A 20,833-nucleotide genomic window follows, 5' to 3' on the forward strand; every position below is an offset into this window, starting at 1 on the left:
TATAAAAAATTATATAAAAATGAGAGATCTGTATAATGTTTTAAATTATTACAATTTATTTCTTACTTTGAGCCAATTGGGACTTCTTCCACTATAGCCGGATTTTTTTAACTTGAAATAAATATTTACTAATTGATTTGTTTATTGTCATCTTAGATGAATGATTTTATACAACGACAGGAATATGAAAAAAGTTGGGTTATCACTTCGACTTTTCTTTATCCATGTTGAAAATACCTTTTTGAATTGTTTTGAAGTGAAATATTGCTAATTTGATAAGTTCATGACGTTATTAAAGAATTTTTTATTGGAAAAGTCTGCTACCGAGCATGCTTAGAAAATAAAGCAATTGCTATGAGATTTGTCGAGCAATTGCTTCAGATTTGAGCTTTATTCATACCAAACTAGCTTGTTCTAAAAGTAAAAGCTCCTGACTGAGAAAACAGCTGTCAAGAAAAACTTTATTCATAACAACCGTGTAGAGAGTATTACGGGTTCATATAACAATAAGTATCAGATAAAACGTGATAATTGCTTTAAGCGACTGCTCGACTGCTCGATTCAGTTTAGCAAAAGCAATTACTAAGTTTTTTTCATACCACCCAGTCTGCTACCAAGCATGCTTAGAAAATAAAGTAATTGCTAGGAGATTTCTCGAGCGATTGCTTCAGATTTGGGCTTTATTCATACCGAACTAGCTTGTTCTAAAAGTAAAAGCTCCTGACTGAGAAAACAGCTGTCAGAAAAAACTTTATTCATACCAACCGAAGCAATTGCTTTCTGCGACTGCTCGACTGCTCGATTTAGTTTAGCAAAAGCAATTACTAGGTTTTTTCATACTACCCAATGATGACATGTCATGTAACGACATAACTCATTGAGAGATACGACAATATATGCTTTCGTCATTGTTGCAATTTTCTTATTTTCATTCTTAAAGATTTCTTCATTTTACATTATAAATTAAGTCTTTTTGTAGTTGGGTAATTTAAAAAAAAAATTGCCAGTTTTGTATTTTTTTAGTCACTGAAGATTTTTATCTAACTTTTGAAATTTTCAATATATTTTTGATATTTTGGAAATTTTTGTCGTTTTTTTTTTTTGTTTATTTATTTGTATTTGTTATTTTGGTATTTTTTATAATTTTGGTTATTTTTGTCATTGTTAAGATTTATATTCATTACCTAATATAGTAACCCTAACAACGTAGCATACAGTTAACTTTTCTCCATGATGGCATCACTGACTGGTCAGTTCTACATCCGGTCCGTTCTCTAAGTTCACTTCGCCTACAACCAGTGTTCAGTTCGGACGTACAACATAAAAGTGTGAACATATTAAGTGGTCTATTCGAGCCGGATACAAATATAGGGTAATTATTATATATTCTTTTTTTAAGGTTTTAGGTAAATGATTGAAAATTCAACAAGAAATTGCAAAATTGGATTGCAAATTAAATGATATTGACATTGGGTCAATAATTATGATGGCCTTTAATATAGGATTTAAAGGATTATGAAGCACTCACCGATTCAATATTGGGTCGAATAATGTTACAAAGTTGATATTGGATCAAGCGTCACAAAATGTGAACATTTTGACATTGGGTCAAAATATCTTTAAATCTGAATTGGCAAGCGTCGATACTGGGTCGGCATAAACCGAGCTAAATGCTTCGAAACGTAAAATCACGTTCTCACAATATGGCGTTGAGGTGGCTGTTGTAGAGACAGCCTGGAATGAATTTTCTTTGCTCCTCAGAAGCAAGCAGAAAACATGAAGCTTCTTCAAAATGGCGTAAAATGGCCTCACATTGGGTAGGCTAATTCAGAACGAAATGGATAACGAAACATGCCTGAGGGAATTCATCTGAATGAATTGGCCCGAAAACTGAACGAAGCATAAATTCCTAAGAGTATCATAGCAAGCGTAGCTGTTGCCTAGCAACCTACGACCGGTCTGTCCACTCACGTGTGAATTTTCAATCATTCGGCAAACAGAACAGAATCGGAGAAAATATGCGTTTCTTCGAAACAATCTAATCTTTACCTCAACGATTTCTAGTCATGTCTAATAACGAGAATCAAACCAGCACATGGTGTGTCGAAATTGAGTCGCAGGTTCCCTATGATCAACCAGAAGCAGAAGTTGATTCGGAATCTTCCGACAAACAAGCAGTGGAGGTGCTCCCACCGGACGTGAACAAACTCATTATTCAGCGGAATCACTCGGGCAACAGGATCACGCACATTATTGATACCATCAATGCTTTCCAGAACGATGTCGTTCTACTAGAAACCAGACGTGACATGTTAAAACAATGCTACAGGACCTATGACAATGTGCAAAGCTCGTTGGAGCAATCCATTCCAGATGAAATGGAAGCTCGCGACAACATCGAACTAAAGTACATTGCAGGATTGGCTACGTTCGAAAAATTGATTGCGAGTCTCAAAAAAGCAGAAACTACTTCTGGCCAACGAGATTCAGTAAGGTTGCCTACAATTGATTTGCCAATCTTTACTGGAGCGAATGATCAATGGTTAGAATGGATTGATAAGTTCAATTCACTTATTCACAATCGACCGTTACCTATTATTCAAAAATTTGAATATTTAAAGGTTTCCCTTAGAGGGTCAGCGTTGGCAATAGTTGATTCACTTCCAACTACCGAAGGAAATTATAAAATAGCCTACGACCTTCTTTATAGAAGATTCAATAACCCAAAGCAATTGGTTCAACAGCATATTCGCCAACTATTCGAACTAAAGCCTATGGAATCAGAATCAGCCGCTGGCCTGCGAGAGCTCTTAGACGCAGCAAGAAAACATCTTCGCTGTCTGGAAAGTTTAGCCCAACCGGTACAGACATGGGATGCGATGCTGATACATCTGATATCAAATAAATTGGATCCTGCAACTAGGCGTCAATGGGAAACAGCGGCCTCCGGAATTTCTCCACCAACATACGAGCAGCTTGAAGGTTTTGTTCTGGATCGTTGTCAAGTTATTGATGCGATACCAATAAAACGCAAGGCAACAGTTGATCATCAAAGCGGTCCACCTAAACGTGTGAAAACTGAAACAAGAGCGTTTGTGGTGAAATCAAATCAGAACAAATGTGCTGCTTGTAAAGGTAACCACTTCTTGGGCGTTTGTGACGGTTACAGGATGAAATCTGTCGATGAAAAGTTTCGATTGGTAAAACGGTTTGGTTTATGCTTCAATTGCCTTGCATCCAATCATACAGCCGAATCATGTCGAGGAGGACTATGCCGAAAGTGCAAAGGCAGACACCACACATCACTGCACCGGGATAACAACCGCACCTTGAATGAAAATCTTAAGACTAAGCGTGAGTAAATTACCATAACATGACTACATAATTAATTCATTGGTTAATTGTTCGAATAAAATTATATATATTTTAGAAAATGGAAACATGTGTTCTGACTCAGCACTGTGCGTGCTACCCACTGCCTCGATTCTAGTATCATCTAAAGGAAAAATTTTGGCATGCCGAGCGCTGCTAGACTCTGGATCCCAATCTAATTTTGTAACACAGTCTTTCATTAAGCGCGCTGGTCTATCCACTGAACCGACTAATATCAACGTCCGAGGTTTCGGAAATTCAACTAATGGCGTATTTTTTTTTGATTCCGGTTTTGGCTCTGAAACCGTCAGAATAAAAAAGCAAGTTTCGGGTTTCGAGTTATTCCATACGTAGGTGTTCGTGAGAACGAGCGCAATGTTTACATGCAGCTGTCATTTTGTTCTCCCGTCTGGATTTCTTCATTCGGTTCTTCACATCCGGATTGCCGTTTTTCGTGTCCGGATTGCACTGGACTGCAGATAGTACGATTTTGCTTGGCTGAGAGTTTCAAAATCGCGGCAATAATCATTTGCCCGTTCATTATTTCAACTGTTTTGTTTTCAGCCAAAAACAGCTGTTTAATGTTTTGACAACAACGTTGAGAGTATTGGTGAACTTCTCGCAAAACTGACTTTTTTCTCAGGGCGACTCCGTCCCTTTTTCGAGCGAACCTAGGTTGCCTCTCGAGCAATAAATGAGCACGATGACAGCAGTTAGAGCGAACCTAGGTTGCCTCTAGTTTGCCTCCAGGTGAAAAAAAATACGGTATAAGTCGATTCAAGAGAAAGTCATGGTACAGTTGAGAGCCAGAATGTCTGTTTTTCAAAGAACCGTCAAGATGCTAGTTACCGATTTTATAACGGATCCTGTGCCCAGTAACGACATTGAAATTGATAGTTGGGCGATGCCAGACTTAACACTAGCAGATCCTGAGTTTTATCTTTCTAGACCAGTTGACATGCTGTTGGGAATTACTGTAGTAATGGAAATTTTAAAAGATGGAAATCTTGAAATCAGTCCCCATTTACCACACCTACAAAACACCCATCTCGGATGGATAGTGGGTGGATCTGTAACCAAAATGAATGAGAATCAATTAATTAGTCAAATAATTAATGATAATACGTACAACTGTTTAGTTCGACCGTGGACAGAAGAAGAAAATCAATCGGAGCTGTTGTTTCAGGAAACAACAACTAGAGATCCTTCCGGTAGGTTTATCGTTAGACTGCCACTAAAAGAAAATTACAAACTATTAGGAGAGTCCAAGAATCTAGCGTTGAACAGACTCTTAAAACTAGAAACTCGCTTTGACAAAGACTCAGAGTTACACGAACAATATAATGAGTTTATGTTAAATTACCTTGAAATGGGTCACATGGAAAAGGTTTCAGACATGGATCTGATAATCGATCAACCCCATTTCTATTTCCCTCATCACCCAGTCTTGAGACCTGACAGCACGTCAACCAAATTGAGAACAGTGTTCAATGGTTCAGCCGCAACATCTAGCGGACTATCTCTCAACGATGTCCTTCTAACTGGACCCACGATACAGCAAGATATTTTCAATATCCTACTCAGGTTTCGGTGCCATAAAGTTGTACTGACTGGCGATATCCAGAAAATGTTTCGTCAAATAATGGTTCACAAAGACGATAGAAACTTGCAGTTAATATTATGGCGTTTCTCTACTGAGCAAGCAGTCCACACATATCGACTTAACACAGTTACGTATGGAACTTGTTCAGCTCCATACCTTGCGGCTCGGTGCCTGCACCAGTTGGGCAAAGAATTTCAGCAGGTGTACCCAGAGGCATGCAAAATTATCTTGAACGATTTTTACATGGATGACGTAGTAACGGGTCATGAGGATAACATCGAATTGATGAGGATAAAACAGGAGCTGGTAACTATCTTTACCAGTGCAGGATTCGAGCTACACAAGTGGAAATCCAATGAAATTTCTATTACTAAAAAAGGTGATGGGGATGAAATTTCCAAAATTCTGGGCATTCTCTGGAACACGACCAGCGATTCTCTTGGGTATGCAAAAGATATCGATGAGCAAGCTGGCACCACCAAACGCAACATCCTTTCGGAAGTTCAAAAGATCTTTGATCCTCTTGGCATTGTTAGTCCGATCGTGGTCCTAGGGAAGATAATTATGCAAGATATATGGTCAATAAAGGTCAAATGGGATGAAGAACTACCTACGAATATCATCAGTGAATGGAAACGGTTTTGTTATCAACTGAAGGATATAGAACGAATCGAATTTCCAAGACACGTAAGATCCAAAGCTAAAATAGTAGAAATTCACGGATTTTCAGACGCTGCTAAACGAGCTTATGGGGCAGCAATCTACATCCGCACTGTGAGTGAAGACGATAGTGTGAAGGTAAGCTTGCTATGTGCGAAATCTCGTGTTACACCCACCAGCGAAAATGGCAATTTAGAAGACGTTACCATACCACGGATGGAACTGAGAGCAGCTTCCTTGTTGGTTGATCTAACAACAAAAGTAATGGACTCGTTGTCAATTCTCATCAATGGAATCCATTACTGGACAGATTCTATGGTAACGCTAGAGTGGCTACGTAATCCGAACAGATCAAGACCTGCGTTCATAAGTAATCGTGTTAAGGCTATAAATGAAAAAACCTCAATAACTTCCTGGCATCACGTGCGTTCCAAAGATAATCCGGCGGATTTAATATCGAGGGGAGCATCTGCACGAAAACTTCTCGCTTGCACTAACTGGTGGAACGGTCCAACTTTTCTAACGGAGCATAATCAACATTGGCCACTGGAATGCAATACAGCGGTTTGTAGTATGGTAACAACTCAAGAAGAGGTTACAGGAGAAACGGTACCATGTTTTGAAGAAATTGAAAAAATTTCCAGCCTCAGGAAACTTCAAAAAGTAGCCGCATACTGCTTAAGATTCATTAATAATTGTAAATTAAAAGAAGAAGATCGCTTAAAGGGTGAAATAACTCTCAAAGAGGTTGGTAAAATGAGAAAAAGATTCAAATTAGGTAGCACTTTTTTTTTTAATTTTCAGATACGAGTAGCTCACAAGAAGATCATTGTGTGGACTCAATGGAGATACTATGAAAAGGAAATGTCATGTCTTACCACAAACAAACTTATTCCGAGCAGCAGCACACTGCTAACACTAAATCCCTTCGTCGACAGCGACGGATTGATGCGCGTAAGGGGGCGCATTCAAGCAGCCGGAGTATCGTACGACCAGCAGCATCCGATTATCTTGCCTCCCAAGTCTAATTTAACTCTCACAATAATTCGCCATTACCATACCATTAATCTACATGTTGGCATGCAATCACTACCCGAATAGAACAGAACCATGGTATCACATTCATTATCCAATGAATTTAAATGTGACCATGTACTTCATGGTTAAAAGTACATCCGAGCGTGAAAAATATAAGAGTTTTAAACATTCCAAGTTTTTCGTGTACGGAAGATTTGATGGCTGCGGCACTTTGTTTTTCTTTCCTCTACACAATCGGCAGCTTTCTAGTGTTTTTAAAATTAATGAATTCATTCGAAGTTTTCGGAGATGGACGCAATGGTGAGTTGAAACCGAGTTTATAAGAGACAATCAAGTTTAACCTATATTTTTTATAAATTCCAGCAAAAAAAAACATCACATTGCGAGTAAATGGATGCCGGGAGCGGCTACGGAATCCCGAATAGTGTGCCTTGGACCAGTCCAGCGAACAATAAATAAATGTATGTAGCGTTATTTTTTTTAATAAATCAAAAGTTTTTAAAAATTCGTCCGTTTCAATAATACTTAACTATGAAAATGATGACAAAACCAAAAATAAATACAAAAAACCCACCATGAGTAAAAATTTTAATTACAGCGGCTTAACAATGAAAATCATCGGGTTTTCATGGTTTTACTATGAAAAAGTGGAAGCTGTTATTACCATGAACTTCATATTTTTTAGCTTCCGAATGTATGGGAAATCGCCATTTTTTTCATGGTCACGCTGCATAACAATACCCCTTTTTCATGGTTATTTTCGTCAAAACGATGAAATGTATGGTCAAAAACTATGAATTCTAATGTGCATTCACGGTATCGTGGACGATAATAAGCATTGTGTAAACCATAAAATTTATGGTATGTGAATATGGAATTCGTGGTTTTTTCATTGTACAATTCTATTCGGGTACTTTATTCGATAAGATTGAAGTACTGGATCCCTAAAGGGAGAAGCCTTATTCGAAAAACCGTTCGCCAATGTGTTATTTGTTTTCGCCAAAATCCAGAACCAAGTTCACAGATTATGGGAGATCTTCCAGAAGTACGCCTGAACCCTGGGAGACCATTTAAAGAATGTGGTGTAGATTTCGGAGGACCACCCGAATAGAACAGAACCATGGTATCACATTCATTATCCAATGAATTTAAATGTGACCATGTACTTCATGGTTAAAAGTACATCCGAGCGTGAAAAATATAAGAGTTTTAAACATTCCAAGTTTTTCGTGTACGGAAGATTTGATGGCTGCGGCACTTTGTTTTTCTTTCCTCTACACAATCGGCAGCTTTCTAGTGTTTTTAAAATTAATGAATTCATTCGAAGTTTTCGGAGATGGACGCAATGGTGAGTTGAAACCGAGTTTATAAGAGACAATCAAGTTTAACCTATATTTTTTATAAATTCCAGCAAAAAAAAACATCACATTGCGAGTAAATGGATGCCGGGAGCGGCTACGGAATCCCGAATAGTGTGCCTTGGACCAGTCCAGCGAACAATAAATAAATGTATGTAGCGTTATTTTTTTTAATAAATCAAAAGTTTTTAAAAATTCGTCCGTTTCAATAATACTTAACTATGAAAATGATGACAAAACCAAAAATAAATACAAAAAACCCACCATGAGTAAAAATTTTAATTACAGCGGCTTAACAATGAAAATCATCGGGTTTTCATGGTTTTACTATGAAAAAGTGGAAGCTGTTATTACCATGAACTTCATATTTTTTAGCTTCCGAATGTATGGGAAATCGCCATTTTTTTCATGGTCACGCTGCATAACAATACCCCTTTTTCATGGTTATTTTCGTCAAAACGATGAAATGTATGGTCAAAAACTATGAATTCTAATGTGCATTCACGGTATCGTGGACGATAATAAGCATTGTGTAAACCATAAAATTTATGGTATGTGAATATGGAATTCGTGGTTTTTTCATTGTACAATTCTATTCGGGCATTTACAGTAAAAGAAAACTTCGTTCGGACTCAAAAGACGTTGAAGGTGTACGTAGCTTTATTCATTTGTCTACGCACGCGTGCAGTCCACCTTGAGTTGGTGAGCAGTTTGACCAGCGCCGCTTTCATTGCAACCTTGCGAAGGTTTTCGGGAGTAAGAGGTAGGAGTAGTGTTATATACTCCCGAATAGAACAGAACCATGGTATCACATTCATTATCCAATGAATTTAAATGTGACCATGTACTTCATGGTTAAAAGTACATCCGAGCGTGAAAAATATAAGAGTTTTAAACATTCCAAGTTTTTCGTGTACGGAAGATTTGATGGCTGCGGCACTTTGTTTTTCTTTCCTCTACACAATCGGCAGCTTTCTAGTGTTTTTAAAATTAATGAATTCATTCGAAGTTTTCGGAGATGGACGCAATGGTGAGTTGAAACCGAGTTTATAAGAGACAATCAAGTTTAACCTATATTTTTTATAAATTCCAGCAAAAAAAAACATCACATTGCGAGTAAATGGATGCCGGGAGCGGCTACGGAATCCCGAATAGTGTGCCTTGGACCAGTCCAGCGAACAATAAATAAATGTATGTAGCGTTATTTTTTTTAATAAATCAAAAGTTTTTAAAAATTCGTCCGTTTCAATAATACTTAACTATGAAAATGATGACAAAACCAAAAATAAATACAAAAAACCCACCATGAGTAAAAATTTTAATTACAGCGGCTTAACAATGAAAATCATCGGGTTTTCATGGTTTTACTATGAAAAAGTGGAAGCTGTTATTACCATGAACTTCATATTTTTTAGCTTCCGAATGTATGGGAAATCGCCATTTTTTTCATGGTCACGCTGCATAACAATACCCCTTTTTCATGGTTATTTTCGTCAAAACGATGAAATGTATGGTCAAAAACTATGAATTCTAATGTGCATTCACGGTATCGTGGACGATAATAAGCATTGTGTAAACCATAAAATTTATGGTATGTGAATATGGAATTCGTGGTTTTTTCATTGTACAATTCTATTCGGGCTGCGACAACGCTACCAACTTTACGGGATCGAAAAATGAATTGAAACGACTAACCGACGAATTCAAATCTCAAGTGGAACCCGGTGTCCAAAGGTTCTGTACCATGGAAGGCATCGATTGGAAATTTATCCCACCAAGATCACCTTCATTTGGAGGAATATGGGAGGCGGGCATCAAAAGTGTAAAATCGCATATGCGCAGAATACTTGGGTCTAATGTACCCACTTATGAAGAACTATTAACGTTATTCAAGCAAATCGAAGGGTGTCTGAACTCTCGGCCCATATCTCCTATGTCCACTAATTCTGATGATCCAATTCCGTTGACCCCGGGTCACTTCCTAATAGGTGAACCGCTAACAGCACTACCTGATGATGTTGACATTTCTAGCTCACAGAAAACCTTTTATCGTTTAGAGCAAGTTCAGACAAATGTACATCTATTTTGGAAAAGGTGGCAAAGAGAGTATTTAAATAATCTGCAACAACGTACGAAAAAATTGTCTAAAGCCAAGCCCGATCTTCTTATTGGAAAGTTATGTTTGGTAAAAGAAGACAATCTTCCTCCATGCGTCTGGATTACTGGTAGAGTTACAGCCGTACATCCTGGACCAGACGGCCGTGTAAGAGTTGTCACTTTAAAAACAACTAAGGGAGATATCAAAAGATCCGTTGGAAAACTGTGTCCACTACCTATCGAATAGCTTTGTCGGCGGGGGGAGTATGTTAAGATTTATATTCATTACCTAATATAGTAACCCTAACAACGTAGCATACAGTTAACTTTTCTCCATGATGGCATCACTGACTGGTCAGTTCTACATCCGGTCCGTTCTCTAAGTTCACTTCGCCTACAACCAGTGTTCAGTTCGGACGTACAACATAAAAGTGTGAACAGTCATTTTATTGGTATTTTTTGTCATTTTTGTCATTCTTGACATTTTTGTCTTTTGTTTCATTTTTGATGATTGTGAGAATTTTGTCAGTTTTGCTTTTTTTTTTATTTTTGGCAATTTTATATCATTTAACATTTTTGATATTTTGAAAATTTTTGACATTTCTGTCTTTTTTTTTTTGGTCATTTCTGTTATTTTATTAATTTTTTACATTTTACTCATTCGTGTCATTTTGTTATTTTTGCCATATAAATTTTCGTCATTATGACCATTTTCCATATTTTATGTTATTTTCTGTAATTTATACTTTTTTCAATTGTTTTTTATTTTGTATTGATTCATTTTTTCATGTTTTTGGTTTGAACTTTTTATTATTTTTAAATACACCAGATGTGGCACATTATTTTCATTGAAAATTCCGATTTCATGTGATTAATGTGTCATGAAGGACATAATCATCAAATTGTATTCTCGGTTTTATTCCACATATCCATTGTCACCGACATTTATCCAAAGTGAGGAAAAACCTCTACATAATGAGCACTCGCATTTGTCGCATTTGATTTCTCATTTGATCTTGAACAGCAAAAAAGCGATTGATTTTTAATATAGCGAAGTAGAAATTTAAAAGTTTTTACTGTGTGTAAAAGTTATGGAATTTGACAGTTGATCTATTTGATATTTTGCGCCTTTTTCCTGCCAGTTTCTTCGTTAAATTCCGAGAGCGAGAGTGAGTGAGAGCGGAGCTTTGAATGATTTTCCTTCGTGGCCGGTCACTTTTCCGGCAGACATCAGCGAGTTCGGTTCGATTTCCTTGGAGAGTTGACTCAAGTATTTGCATATTAAAGTTAAAGTGAGTGAAATGTAATTTTAAATTCATTGCTTTAAAGGTAAGAAAGTTCTTGTAGTTTTTATCTTATATCGTCAAATATGATATGGCTTATGAATAGTTTGCGTTTTAAATCTTATCAATCACTCTTGATCAGAATTCCACGTTGCCGTTCGATCATTCATGTTTTGCCCGGTAATGGTTAACTTTAAAGCGCTTTTGATGTCAAGCCAACAAATTTCTCAACAGGCGGTTTAAATTTTCATAACTTGATAAGGTCAAATCGTCCAGAAGATAGAATAAATCGCTAAATTATCACATTTTAAAATTCTAACCTCAATCGTACTGATCCGACATTTTGTTTTTCTGACAGCAGACAGCAAGCGTGAGAAAATGGAACGCTAAACCGGAGGTGGTAGTTCGTTCGAAAATCGTTAAAAGAAAACGTGAAACATGTACCTGTACAATTTCACGCTTCAGAAGGCCACCGGCATTACCCATGCTGTACATGGGAGTTTTGCCGGTACCAAGCAGCAGGAGATCCTACTGGCCAAGGGTAAAAGCTTGGAACTGGTGCGACCGGATTCCAACACCGGAAAGGTGCATACACTGCTGCAGACAGAAATTTTCGGGGTAATCCGTTCCTTGATGTCTTTCCGATTGACCGGAGGAACTAAAGGTAAGAAAATGATTTCGTTTTAGGCGTTATTTTACGGCATGTCTTGCTTCACACGTGGAAACTCACAGCTGGTTCACGTGTGAAAACTCAAATTGGTGCCAAGATCATAATCTCCCATGTCGCTTTTGAAGTGCGGATTTGAATCGCACTTTGAATTGAAACTTGAGAGGACAGTTCCCAAAACCGAAGAAAAGATTAATCCCCGAGTCGGAGCAGAATGATACTTCTGATGTTGTAATTGATGCCCTCGGGATTAGAGGGGTGCAAGTCCCAAAATCATAAATTTTGAGTTAAGTATACCTAACGATTCTGCATGTTTCATTAAGCATCTGGTGCAAAACTGGTAAATTTTATAATTTTTTTGAACATTTTTTCGATTGAATTAAAACTGCTCGAATTCGAAAAATACATGAAAAATCGAGCACCTTCACAACTTTGAAGCGCGTTTTCTTTCTCGAAACTATCATTTGGGCACTTGCACCAATTTGAAATTAAAAAACTTTTTCAATGTTTATAGGAATATCATACTTGCTCAATACGATTAAACCTTGAATAGGTTAACGGTTGTCACTCAAAATTTATCCCAGGGATCAGCCGTCATAATTCAAGGAAGAGAAAATTACCAAGCGAACGAAAACCAAACCATCAACTGATTTTAATTTAGTTAATGACTAACGTTTGCTTGGAATACATAATCATGTAGACTAATTTGTTCAGTATTTGTCTACATGAACAGTTATACAGTAAAAATATTCTTTTTTTTTCGATTTCAACAGATTACGCGGTGGTCGGTTCCGATTCTGGTCGTATTGTCATTCTGGAATACAATCCGGCCAAAAATCTGTTGGAAAAGGTGCATCAAGAGACGTTCGGCAAATCGGGATGCCGTCGGATTGTGCCGGGCCAGTTTTTGGCCATCGATCCCAAGGGTCGTGCCGTGATGATCGGAGCGATCGAAAAACAGAAGCTGGTTTACATTCTCAATCGAGATTCCGAGGCTCGTCTAACCATCTCTTCTCCCTTGGAAGCTCATAAATCCAACACACTGACTTACCACACGGTTGGGGTTGACGTTGGCTTCGAAAATCCCATGTTTGCTTGTTTGGAAATAGACTACGAGGAAGCAGATTTGGACCCGACGGGAGAAGCTGCTGCCAAAACCCAGCAAACCTTGACATTCTACGAGTTGGATTTGGGACTTAACCACGTGGTACGGAAATATTCAGAACCGCTAGAAGAGCACGCCAATTTTCTAATTTCTGTACCCGGTGGAAATGACGGTCCTTCGGGAGTATTGATTTGCTCGGAAAATTATCTGACCTACAAGAACTTGGGTGATCAGCACGATATCCGTTGTCCGATTCCGCGAAGACGTAACGATTTAGATGATCCGGAACGTGGAATGATCTTCATCTGCTCGGCCACCCATCGTACAAAATCGATGTACTTTTTCTTGGTGCAGACGGAACAGGGAGATATTTTCAAAGTCACGCTGGAGACCGATGACGATGTGGTTTCGGAAATAAAGCTAAAATATTTTGATACTGTAGCTCCAGCCACGGCAATGTGTGTGCTGAAGACAGGTTTCTTGTTCGTTGCCTGTGAGTTCGGAAATCACTACCTGTATCAGATTGCCCATCTGGGAGATGACGATGATGAGCCAGAATTTAGCTCGGCCATGCCCCTTGAGGAAGGTGACACGTTCTTCTTCGCGCCAAGATCATTGAAAAATTTGGTAATGGTGGATGAAATCCATTCGTACGCTCCTATTCTGGGTTGCCAGGTAGCTGATTTGGCTAACGAAGATACTCCTCAGTTGTATTTGGCTTGCGGTCGTGGATCAAGATCATCCATTCGAGTTTTGCGACATGGTTTGGAGGTTTCGGAGATGGCTGTTTCTGAACTACCCGGTAACCCGAACGCCGTTTGGACCGTCAAGAAGCGCGTTGATGGTGAGTAGCTTGGGGCTTTCCATAAACTTTTTAAAAGTAGTACCTTATAGGAATCGATTGACAATTTTGATGTAAAACATTGCGACTGTACCTGGGCCCCGGGATCCGGAAACGGAACCTGGTCGTCCGAAATCGGGGATTGGTGTTGCCGCTCAATGCAACATCGTACCTCACGGTCGTAGAGCAAATTGTCCACCGGTAAAACGGAAGTGACTTAAGTTGATATATTCCTGATCCTTGGCGTATTGTCCGTTGGGCTCTGATCGCTGTAGATAAACCATATCAGCTACATTTATCCCATGAAAACTTGCATCAAAGTTGTCAGTTGCTTTTCCATTAATATTAAGTTGCATGAGAAACGTCGATGTATCAGATTTATTAATCAAAAAAGCTGGTGTTTTGATTCCCGTTGAAGATGTGCAATTGTCTCAAATTCAAAGCAATTTTTCCAACCGAGAAATCAAAAACAGAAAACCGTATCACAAACACCAGTTTTTCCTTCATTTTCAGACCGTCGTGGTTGAATAGTGTGAAAGTGTTATTGCTTTGGGATCCACACTCGAGGAGCAATCGATCTTAGTTCATTCGCCAATAGGTAAGACGAGCGATTGTAAGAAGTTCTAAACTGATACTACACATAATTAATAAATAAAAACAGAACTCAATGTTAGGCAACTTTTCCTTACAACAACCTTTGTTCCATGGTCACCGTTAAATAAGAATAAAACTAACGAATCCGGAACTTTGTTCTTCTTGTGTCCATTCGCAGACGATTTCGATGCCTACATCATAGTGTCGTTCGTTAACGCCACCCTGGTCCTGAGTATCGGCGACACCGTTGAAGAAGTGACGGACAGTGGTTTCCTTGGAACCACCCCAACGCTTTGTTGTTCGGCTCTCGGTGATGATGCCTTGGTACAGGTTTATCCCGATGGCATTCGACACATTCGGGCTGACAAGCGAGTCAACGAGTGGAAAGCACCCGGTAAAAAGACCATCATCAAGTGTGCCGTCAATCAGCGGCAGGTGGTCATTGCCCTGTCCGGTGGAGAGCTAGTGTACTTCGAAATGGACCCGGTAGGTTTTTGTTCCTCTCAGTAGATTAAAAATAATCAAATCAATCGTGATGAACACCGAACTCAGAATTCTTTTGAAGAATACCAAGGTGTCCTGCAGTGCTGACCTTTATTTAAAATATATAATAGCAATTAAACTCTGTCGAACTTTTACTAACATTTATTATTTGTTATCGTCTCACCAATACAGACTGGTCAGCTGAATGAGTACACCGAACGCAAGAAGATGCCATCGGATGTAATGTGTATGGCTCTTGGTTCCGTGCCGGCTGGCGAACAGCGATCTTGGTTCTTGGCTGTCGGTCTGGCAGACAATACAGTTCGAATTATCTCTCTGGATCCTAGCGACTGTCTCGCTCCCAGGTCTATGCAGGCCCTTCCCTCTGCTGCCGAATCTCTCTGTATCGTGGAAATGGGAACCGGGGATACCAATGAAGAAGGGATCATTTCTTCAGCCGGTTGCATATATCTGAACATTGGTCTCACCAACGGAGTCTTGTTAAGAACTGTGTTGGATCCGGTTTCCGGTGATCTGGCAGATACACGAACCCGTTATTTGGGATCTCGACCAGTTAAGCTTTTCCGTATTAAAATGCAAGGTTCGGAAGCCGTTTTGGCAATGTCAAGTCGAACGTGGTTGAGTTATTATTTCCAAAATCGTTTCCATTTGACCCCACTTTCCTATGAAACGTTAGAATATGCGTCAGGTTTCTCTTCGGAACAATGTTCAGAAGGTATCGTCGCCATTTCGACCAACACCCTAAGAATTTTGGCCCTGGAAAAGTTGGGAGCTGTTTTTAATCAGATTACATTTCCTTTAGAGTACACACCGAAACGGTTTTTGATCCACAATGAAACAGGTCGTTTGATTATCAGCGAAACTGATCATAACGCCTACACAGAAGAAACGAAAAATATTCGTAAGAACCAAATGGCTGATGAGATGCGAGAAGCAGCCGGTGAAGATGAACAGGAGCTTGCAAACGAAATGGCTGATGCTTTCATAAATGAAGTCCTCCCGGAAGACACCTTCTCTTCACCGAAAGCTGGGCCAGGAATGTGGGCATCCCAAATCAGAGTCATGGATCCGATCAATGGACATACCTACAGTAAAGTCCAGCTGGCTCAAAACGAAGCTGTCATGTCGATGGCATTGGTTCGTTTTCACGTTGATCAGAAATGGTACGTCGTTGCTGGAGTTGCCAAGGATCTGCAACTTAATCCGAAGGTCAACAACGGAGGTTTCATCGATGTCTACAAGTACGACATCCATACTCATCAACTAGAACACTACCATCGTACGGAAATCGATGAAGCTCCTGGCGCGCTATGTGCATTCCAGGGCCGCGTGCTTGCTGGTGTTGGACGTGTCTTACGTATTTATGATCTTGGAAAAAAGAAACTCTTACGAAAATGCGAAAACAAACACATTCCAAATCAGATTGTCAACATCCAAGCCATGGGTTCTCGGGTTTTCGTATCCGACGTTCAGGAATCTGTCTACTGTATTCGATACAAACGGCAGGAGAATCAGTTGATAATTTTCGCCGACGATACTCATCCACGATGGATAACAACTTCAACCTTGCTCGATTACGACACCGTAGCAACGGCGGATAAATTCGGTAACATGGCCATCCTCCGGCTTCCTCATTCAGTATCGGACGACGTTGACGAAGACCCTACTGGAAACAAAGCACTATGGGATCGTGGTCTGTTGAACGGTGCATCGCAAAAGGCAGAAAACATTACCACCTTCCATCTGGGTGAAATAATCATGTCCCTCCAGAAAGCCACCCTAATTCCGGGAGGTTCGGAATCGCTCATCTATGCAACCATGAGCGGAACCGTGGGGGCACTGGTTCCATTCACCAGTCGGGAGGATTACGACTTTTTCCAACACCTGGAAATGCACATGCGGAATGAGAACACCCCGCTCTGTGGGAGAGATCACCTAAGCTTCCGCAGCTACTACTACCCGGTCAAGAATGTAATGGATGGGGATCTGTGCGAACAGTTCACCTCGATGGATCCGGCCAAGCAGAAGAGTATCGCCACCGATCTGGGCCGTACGCCGAACGAGGTGGCTAAAAAGTTGGAAGACATCCGCACGCGGTACGCCTTCTAAGGTGAGTTGATTGTTGTTTTGGATCTGAACTATTGTACCTAAATCTTTCATGATGATTTGCGTAAATAAGACCTTTGGACACCTAAAGAATTCCATTGATTAAGACTACGTTAAAAGCACTGACAATGGAATTGTATTTTTTTATCCTTTCGATTGGTAAACATTCTTCTAATCTATTTTTTTATTTTATATTTTCAGAATTGTATATGTTTGAAACACTTGGACATTGTCGGAGTGTTGGTTTATTGAAGGTAACATTTTTTAGAACTTTTGTTTTCTAATTCCTTTATCAAATATTTACTATGATGATTTGCTTAAATAAGACCTTTGGACACCTAACGAACAACCTTGATTAAAACTACGTTAAAAGCACTGACAATTGACTTGATCATTTTTGTATCCTTCTATTAGAAAACAACGTTTTAATGCGTTTTGTTTTATTTCATTCCAGATTTTCATTTAGTCAAAATGCACGGACATTGGCACTGCTTCATTGAAGGTAAGATTTTTTTGTGATTAATTTTCAATCCGGAATAAGAAAGAACAACTAGAATGATGATTTGCTTAAATAAGACCTTTGGACACCTAACGAACAACCTTGATTAAAACTTCGTTAAATAGCACTGATGTTTTTTGTTATTAGGATTGCTTCGCTTCATAATACATTTTTGTTGCTAATTTTTTTTTTTCGAACATTTCAGATAATTGGATTTTTTCGCAAGTACATGATGAAGTAAAACTATGCAGCTGCGATATCGTCAGGTAAGCTTAAAATTTAATTCTAAGTCATCTTTTCGATGCTTCAAACTCTCCATGATGTATAACCGCTTGTCGGTTAACCGTGTTTCAACTGAATTTTGTTGATTATAATTTTTAACTTGCTGATAAAAGATTTGAAGCATTTCATAACTTTCAAAGATTTTGATCCTTTTGGTTTCGGGTTTTAATTCGAATTTCTTTATTGTTACAGATATTGTAAGCCACATCCAACCAGTTCATGGACCTTTTTTAAAGGTAATGTGTTTTTTCAAATTTTACTATTGTGTTTTGTTAAAAGTCAAGTTTAAGGATGTTTATTTATAATTCATAATGATGATATACATTTTACGCAAGATAGACTGAAGAATACCTTTGGTTATAACACAAAATGCTGAATCAAAAAAATGTGTACCCATCATACATAGTGATGCCTGAATTATGCTGACGAAATTTCTTTCTTTCCACAGATAACGATGAATTACAATTTGCACCTACGTCTTAAAGCTGTTCCAACTTTCGTCACATCTTACATTGGAAGGTAAACAAAAGTTGCTTTCGTTTAGCTAAGTTTGTCTTTCCTTAAAATGATGTTACACTTAATATACGCTATTACGGCCTTAATGCTCTAGGCACTGAGAATGATTATAAATTTTATCTGATTTAAATCTTAAAATTATCTAAACAATGGATATCTACCAATATCCTCGCTAATGTAGATTCTCTTGTTTTTTCTACAGGTTGAAATATCTTCAATGCCACCCTCATCAGCACAGTTTATTTGCTCCCTGTTTCTGTAAGGTGAGTTGCATTTTTTTTAACGAACCAGCTTATGGTCTTATCCGGAAAAAATGCTTTACATGATGGTAACTTTAATATACTCTGACACCCTTAATATGCTCAAGGGTTCCATGATTAAAATTATCGCTGATAAAGTATTGAATCTGCAAAAAATTTGTGAATAATTTGTTATTATCAATCTTGAATACTAATGTTTGTTCCTCTTTTTAACAGAACGCACTTAACCGGAAGGATACTTCGCAACATAGATAAGGTAAAATGTTTTCCAAATTTAAACATTTTTCTTTTTTTATATGATGAACAAAAAACAATATAAGTTCGGACTTATGAATAATCATGTTTAGAAATTGTTTATACAACAACTGAATGACAAATGGAAAAAAATCCAATTTAATGTTCAATTCAAGTTTAATCTAACACATTTTATTTTCTTTTTCTTACAGAACAAACCGTATAAGCATCATGGAACGCATGTAACCTTTTCACGTTGCAGTGAAAACAATTTGAAGTTTTAGTGTACCCTACCCCCTACCCTGGCAATCCAGACTATACTTACGGTGGTGGTGTTCTCTGATCGTAGCAATAAACAGACTTCTAATATGTAATCGATAAGGTGATTTAAATTTTTCTCAAGCATTGATGACAGCCCAAAACTACTAGAATTTTCGAACATTTTATCCTTTTTTAGCAATTGAGAAATGTTGCTGCTATGGCACCATCGTTTCCACGTTTCTTCTTCGTGTATGCTGATTCTCGACCCTGTTGTCTGGTAATTAGTTGATGAATTTCCGAACAAGCTGTCTTAGAATGAAGATACCTTTTGAATAGAGTGTGTAAGTATTGAGGTTATTTTCATTTTGGACTTAAAATTTTTATTTTTATTTTTTCATCGTTGGGAAAACGCCAACCTCAAAAATTCAATGGTTACGTCTCAGGTCTCATATCTATAGTTCTATTAGGTCTCAGTTCTCATGTCATGGAACTCATTTCTTGTTCTATGCCTCAGGTCTCAATTCTCAAGAATCCGTGTCTCAGGTACTATGTTTCATGACTCACGTCTCTTGTCTGAAGGGCTGAGTCTCAGGTGTCATGTCTCAAATCTCAGGTCAGGTATGGCTCATGTCTCGAAAATATTTTCTCTTGAATACCGCGATAAAAAAAACCTTGGTGTTCTATCAAAATATTCCTTACATTTTAATTTCTTCACATTTAGTTCTTTTCCAGGAATTTAAACCCACGTCATTATCTCCAAATCCTAATGTTTTTTTTTAGTTTTTCTTTTAATAAGTTTTTTCTCGCCGGATTTAATTGACAATTCGTCACTCAAGGTGCGCATATAAAGCGGCCAAAAATTTATATTTTTTGATCACACACAGCGAGTTTGATTGTTATTGGTTGATCCCGTTCCAGCAAATATGTATCCATCTAAAAGTTTCAATCCGTTGCAGAAACTCACGACGCCGACGTGGTGGACCACGTGTTCTCTTTATTGTACTTTGTTCCGTTTGATGCAGATGTATGGATATGCTTTATTTATATAGGATAGAGAGACCACAACATCGTCTCGTCACGATTCATCACCGTGCCAGAATTGGTTTGTGGTGCAGCTGTGTGATAACTTCATCAAACAACATTTGAAAAAAAAGGGGTGTGATTAGGTCGTGTATGATGCCAATTGTTATTCGGACCGCGCCGACTAGCCGGGTGTTTGGCGTCGAGGACCACCGCATGTGTAATCGAATAACGAAAAGTTCAAGATTGACTCGGTACCTAACTCTGAATTTCGGCCACCGCAAAGACAGCTGTTATAGCTTGGAATAATAATGCGGAATGTTATGATCCTTCCCTTCACTGGGAAGGAGCCGAGAGATGTAATCTACTAAAGCATTGTAAAGCCCGGCAACAAGTCGTCATAGCTGTCGTCGATTAGTGAGAGTTCGAGGTATAGCTCAACATGGTCACTGGTCAGTCACAATAGCGCCAGATGAGTCACACCCATCATGACACAAGACGAGAAGGGGGTCCTCATGCTCTCGAAGAGCTGA

At 38.6% G+C, this 20,833-nt stretch overlaps 3 protein-coding genes across 8 annotated transcripts; all 3 read left to right on the forward strand.

Annotated features, from left to right (window-relative positions):
• The first annotated feature begins 1,162 nt into the window (after window positions 1-1,162).
• LOC129754832 (uncharacterized) lies at window positions 1,163-3,625 on the forward strand. Its single transcript, XM_055751060.1, has 2 exons — window positions 1,163-1,372; window positions 2,065-3,625. Exon 2 carries the CDS (start codon window positions 2,067-2,069, stop codon window positions 3,360-3,362), a length of 1,296 nt encoding a protein of 431 aa, XP_055607035.1. The 5' UTR covers window positions 1,163-1,372; window positions 2,065-2,066; the 3' UTR covers window positions 3,363-3,625.
• A 1,116-nt stretch (window positions 3,626-4,741) lies between these two features.
• LOC129750780 (uncharacterized) lies at window positions 4,742-6,736 on the forward strand. Its single transcript, XM_055745823.1, has 2 exons — window positions 4,742-6,244; window positions 6,440-6,736. Exons 1-2 carry the CDS (start codon window positions 4,742-4,744, stop codon window positions 6,734-6,736), a joined length of 1,800 nt encoding a protein of 599 aa, XP_055601798.1.
• Window positions 6,737-11,314: 4,578 nt separating this feature from the next.
• Window positions 11,315-19,393, forward strand: LOC129750834 (splicing factor 3B subunit 3). 6 transcript variants are annotated; one of them, XM_055745916.1, is made up of 13 exons: window positions 11,316-11,457; window positions 11,770-12,075; window positions 12,852-14,027; window positions 14,797-15,104; window positions 15,294-17,232; window positions 17,430-17,482; window positions 17,683-17,730; window positions 17,933-17,993; window positions 18,202-18,245; window positions 18,458-18,528; window positions 18,728-18,788; window positions 19,002-19,041; window positions 19,232-19,393. In XM_055745916.1, the coding sequence occupies exons 2-5, from the start codon at window positions 11,850-11,852 to the stop codon at window positions 17,229-17,231; spliced, it is 3,648 nt and encodes a 1,215-aa protein (XP_055601891.1). In that variant the 5' UTR covers window positions 11,316-11,457; window positions 11,770-11,849; the 3' UTR covers window position 17,232; window positions 17,430-17,482; window positions 17,683-17,730; window positions 17,933-17,993; window positions 18,202-18,245; window positions 18,458-18,528; window positions 18,728-18,788; window positions 19,002-19,041; window positions 19,232-19,393. The 6 variants fall into 6 exon arrangements, with proteins under 6 accessions (XP_055601895.1, XP_055601896.1, XP_055601891.1 ...); XM_055745919.1 differs by having other exon boundaries at window positions 11,317-11,420; window positions 11,773-12,075; XM_055745917.1 differs by having other exon boundaries at window positions 11,323-11,457; window positions 11,773-12,075.
• The last annotated feature ends 1,440 nt before the right edge of the window (window positions 19,394-20,833 follow it).

This window comes from Uranotaenia lowii, chromosome 3, assembly GCF_029784155.1.
Source record: "Uranotaenia lowii strain MFRU-FL chromosome 3, ASM2978415v1, whole genome shotgun sequence".
NCBI classification, from domain to species: domain Eukaryota; kingdom Metazoa; phylum Arthropoda; class Insecta; order Diptera; family Culicidae; genus Uranotaenia; species Uranotaenia lowii.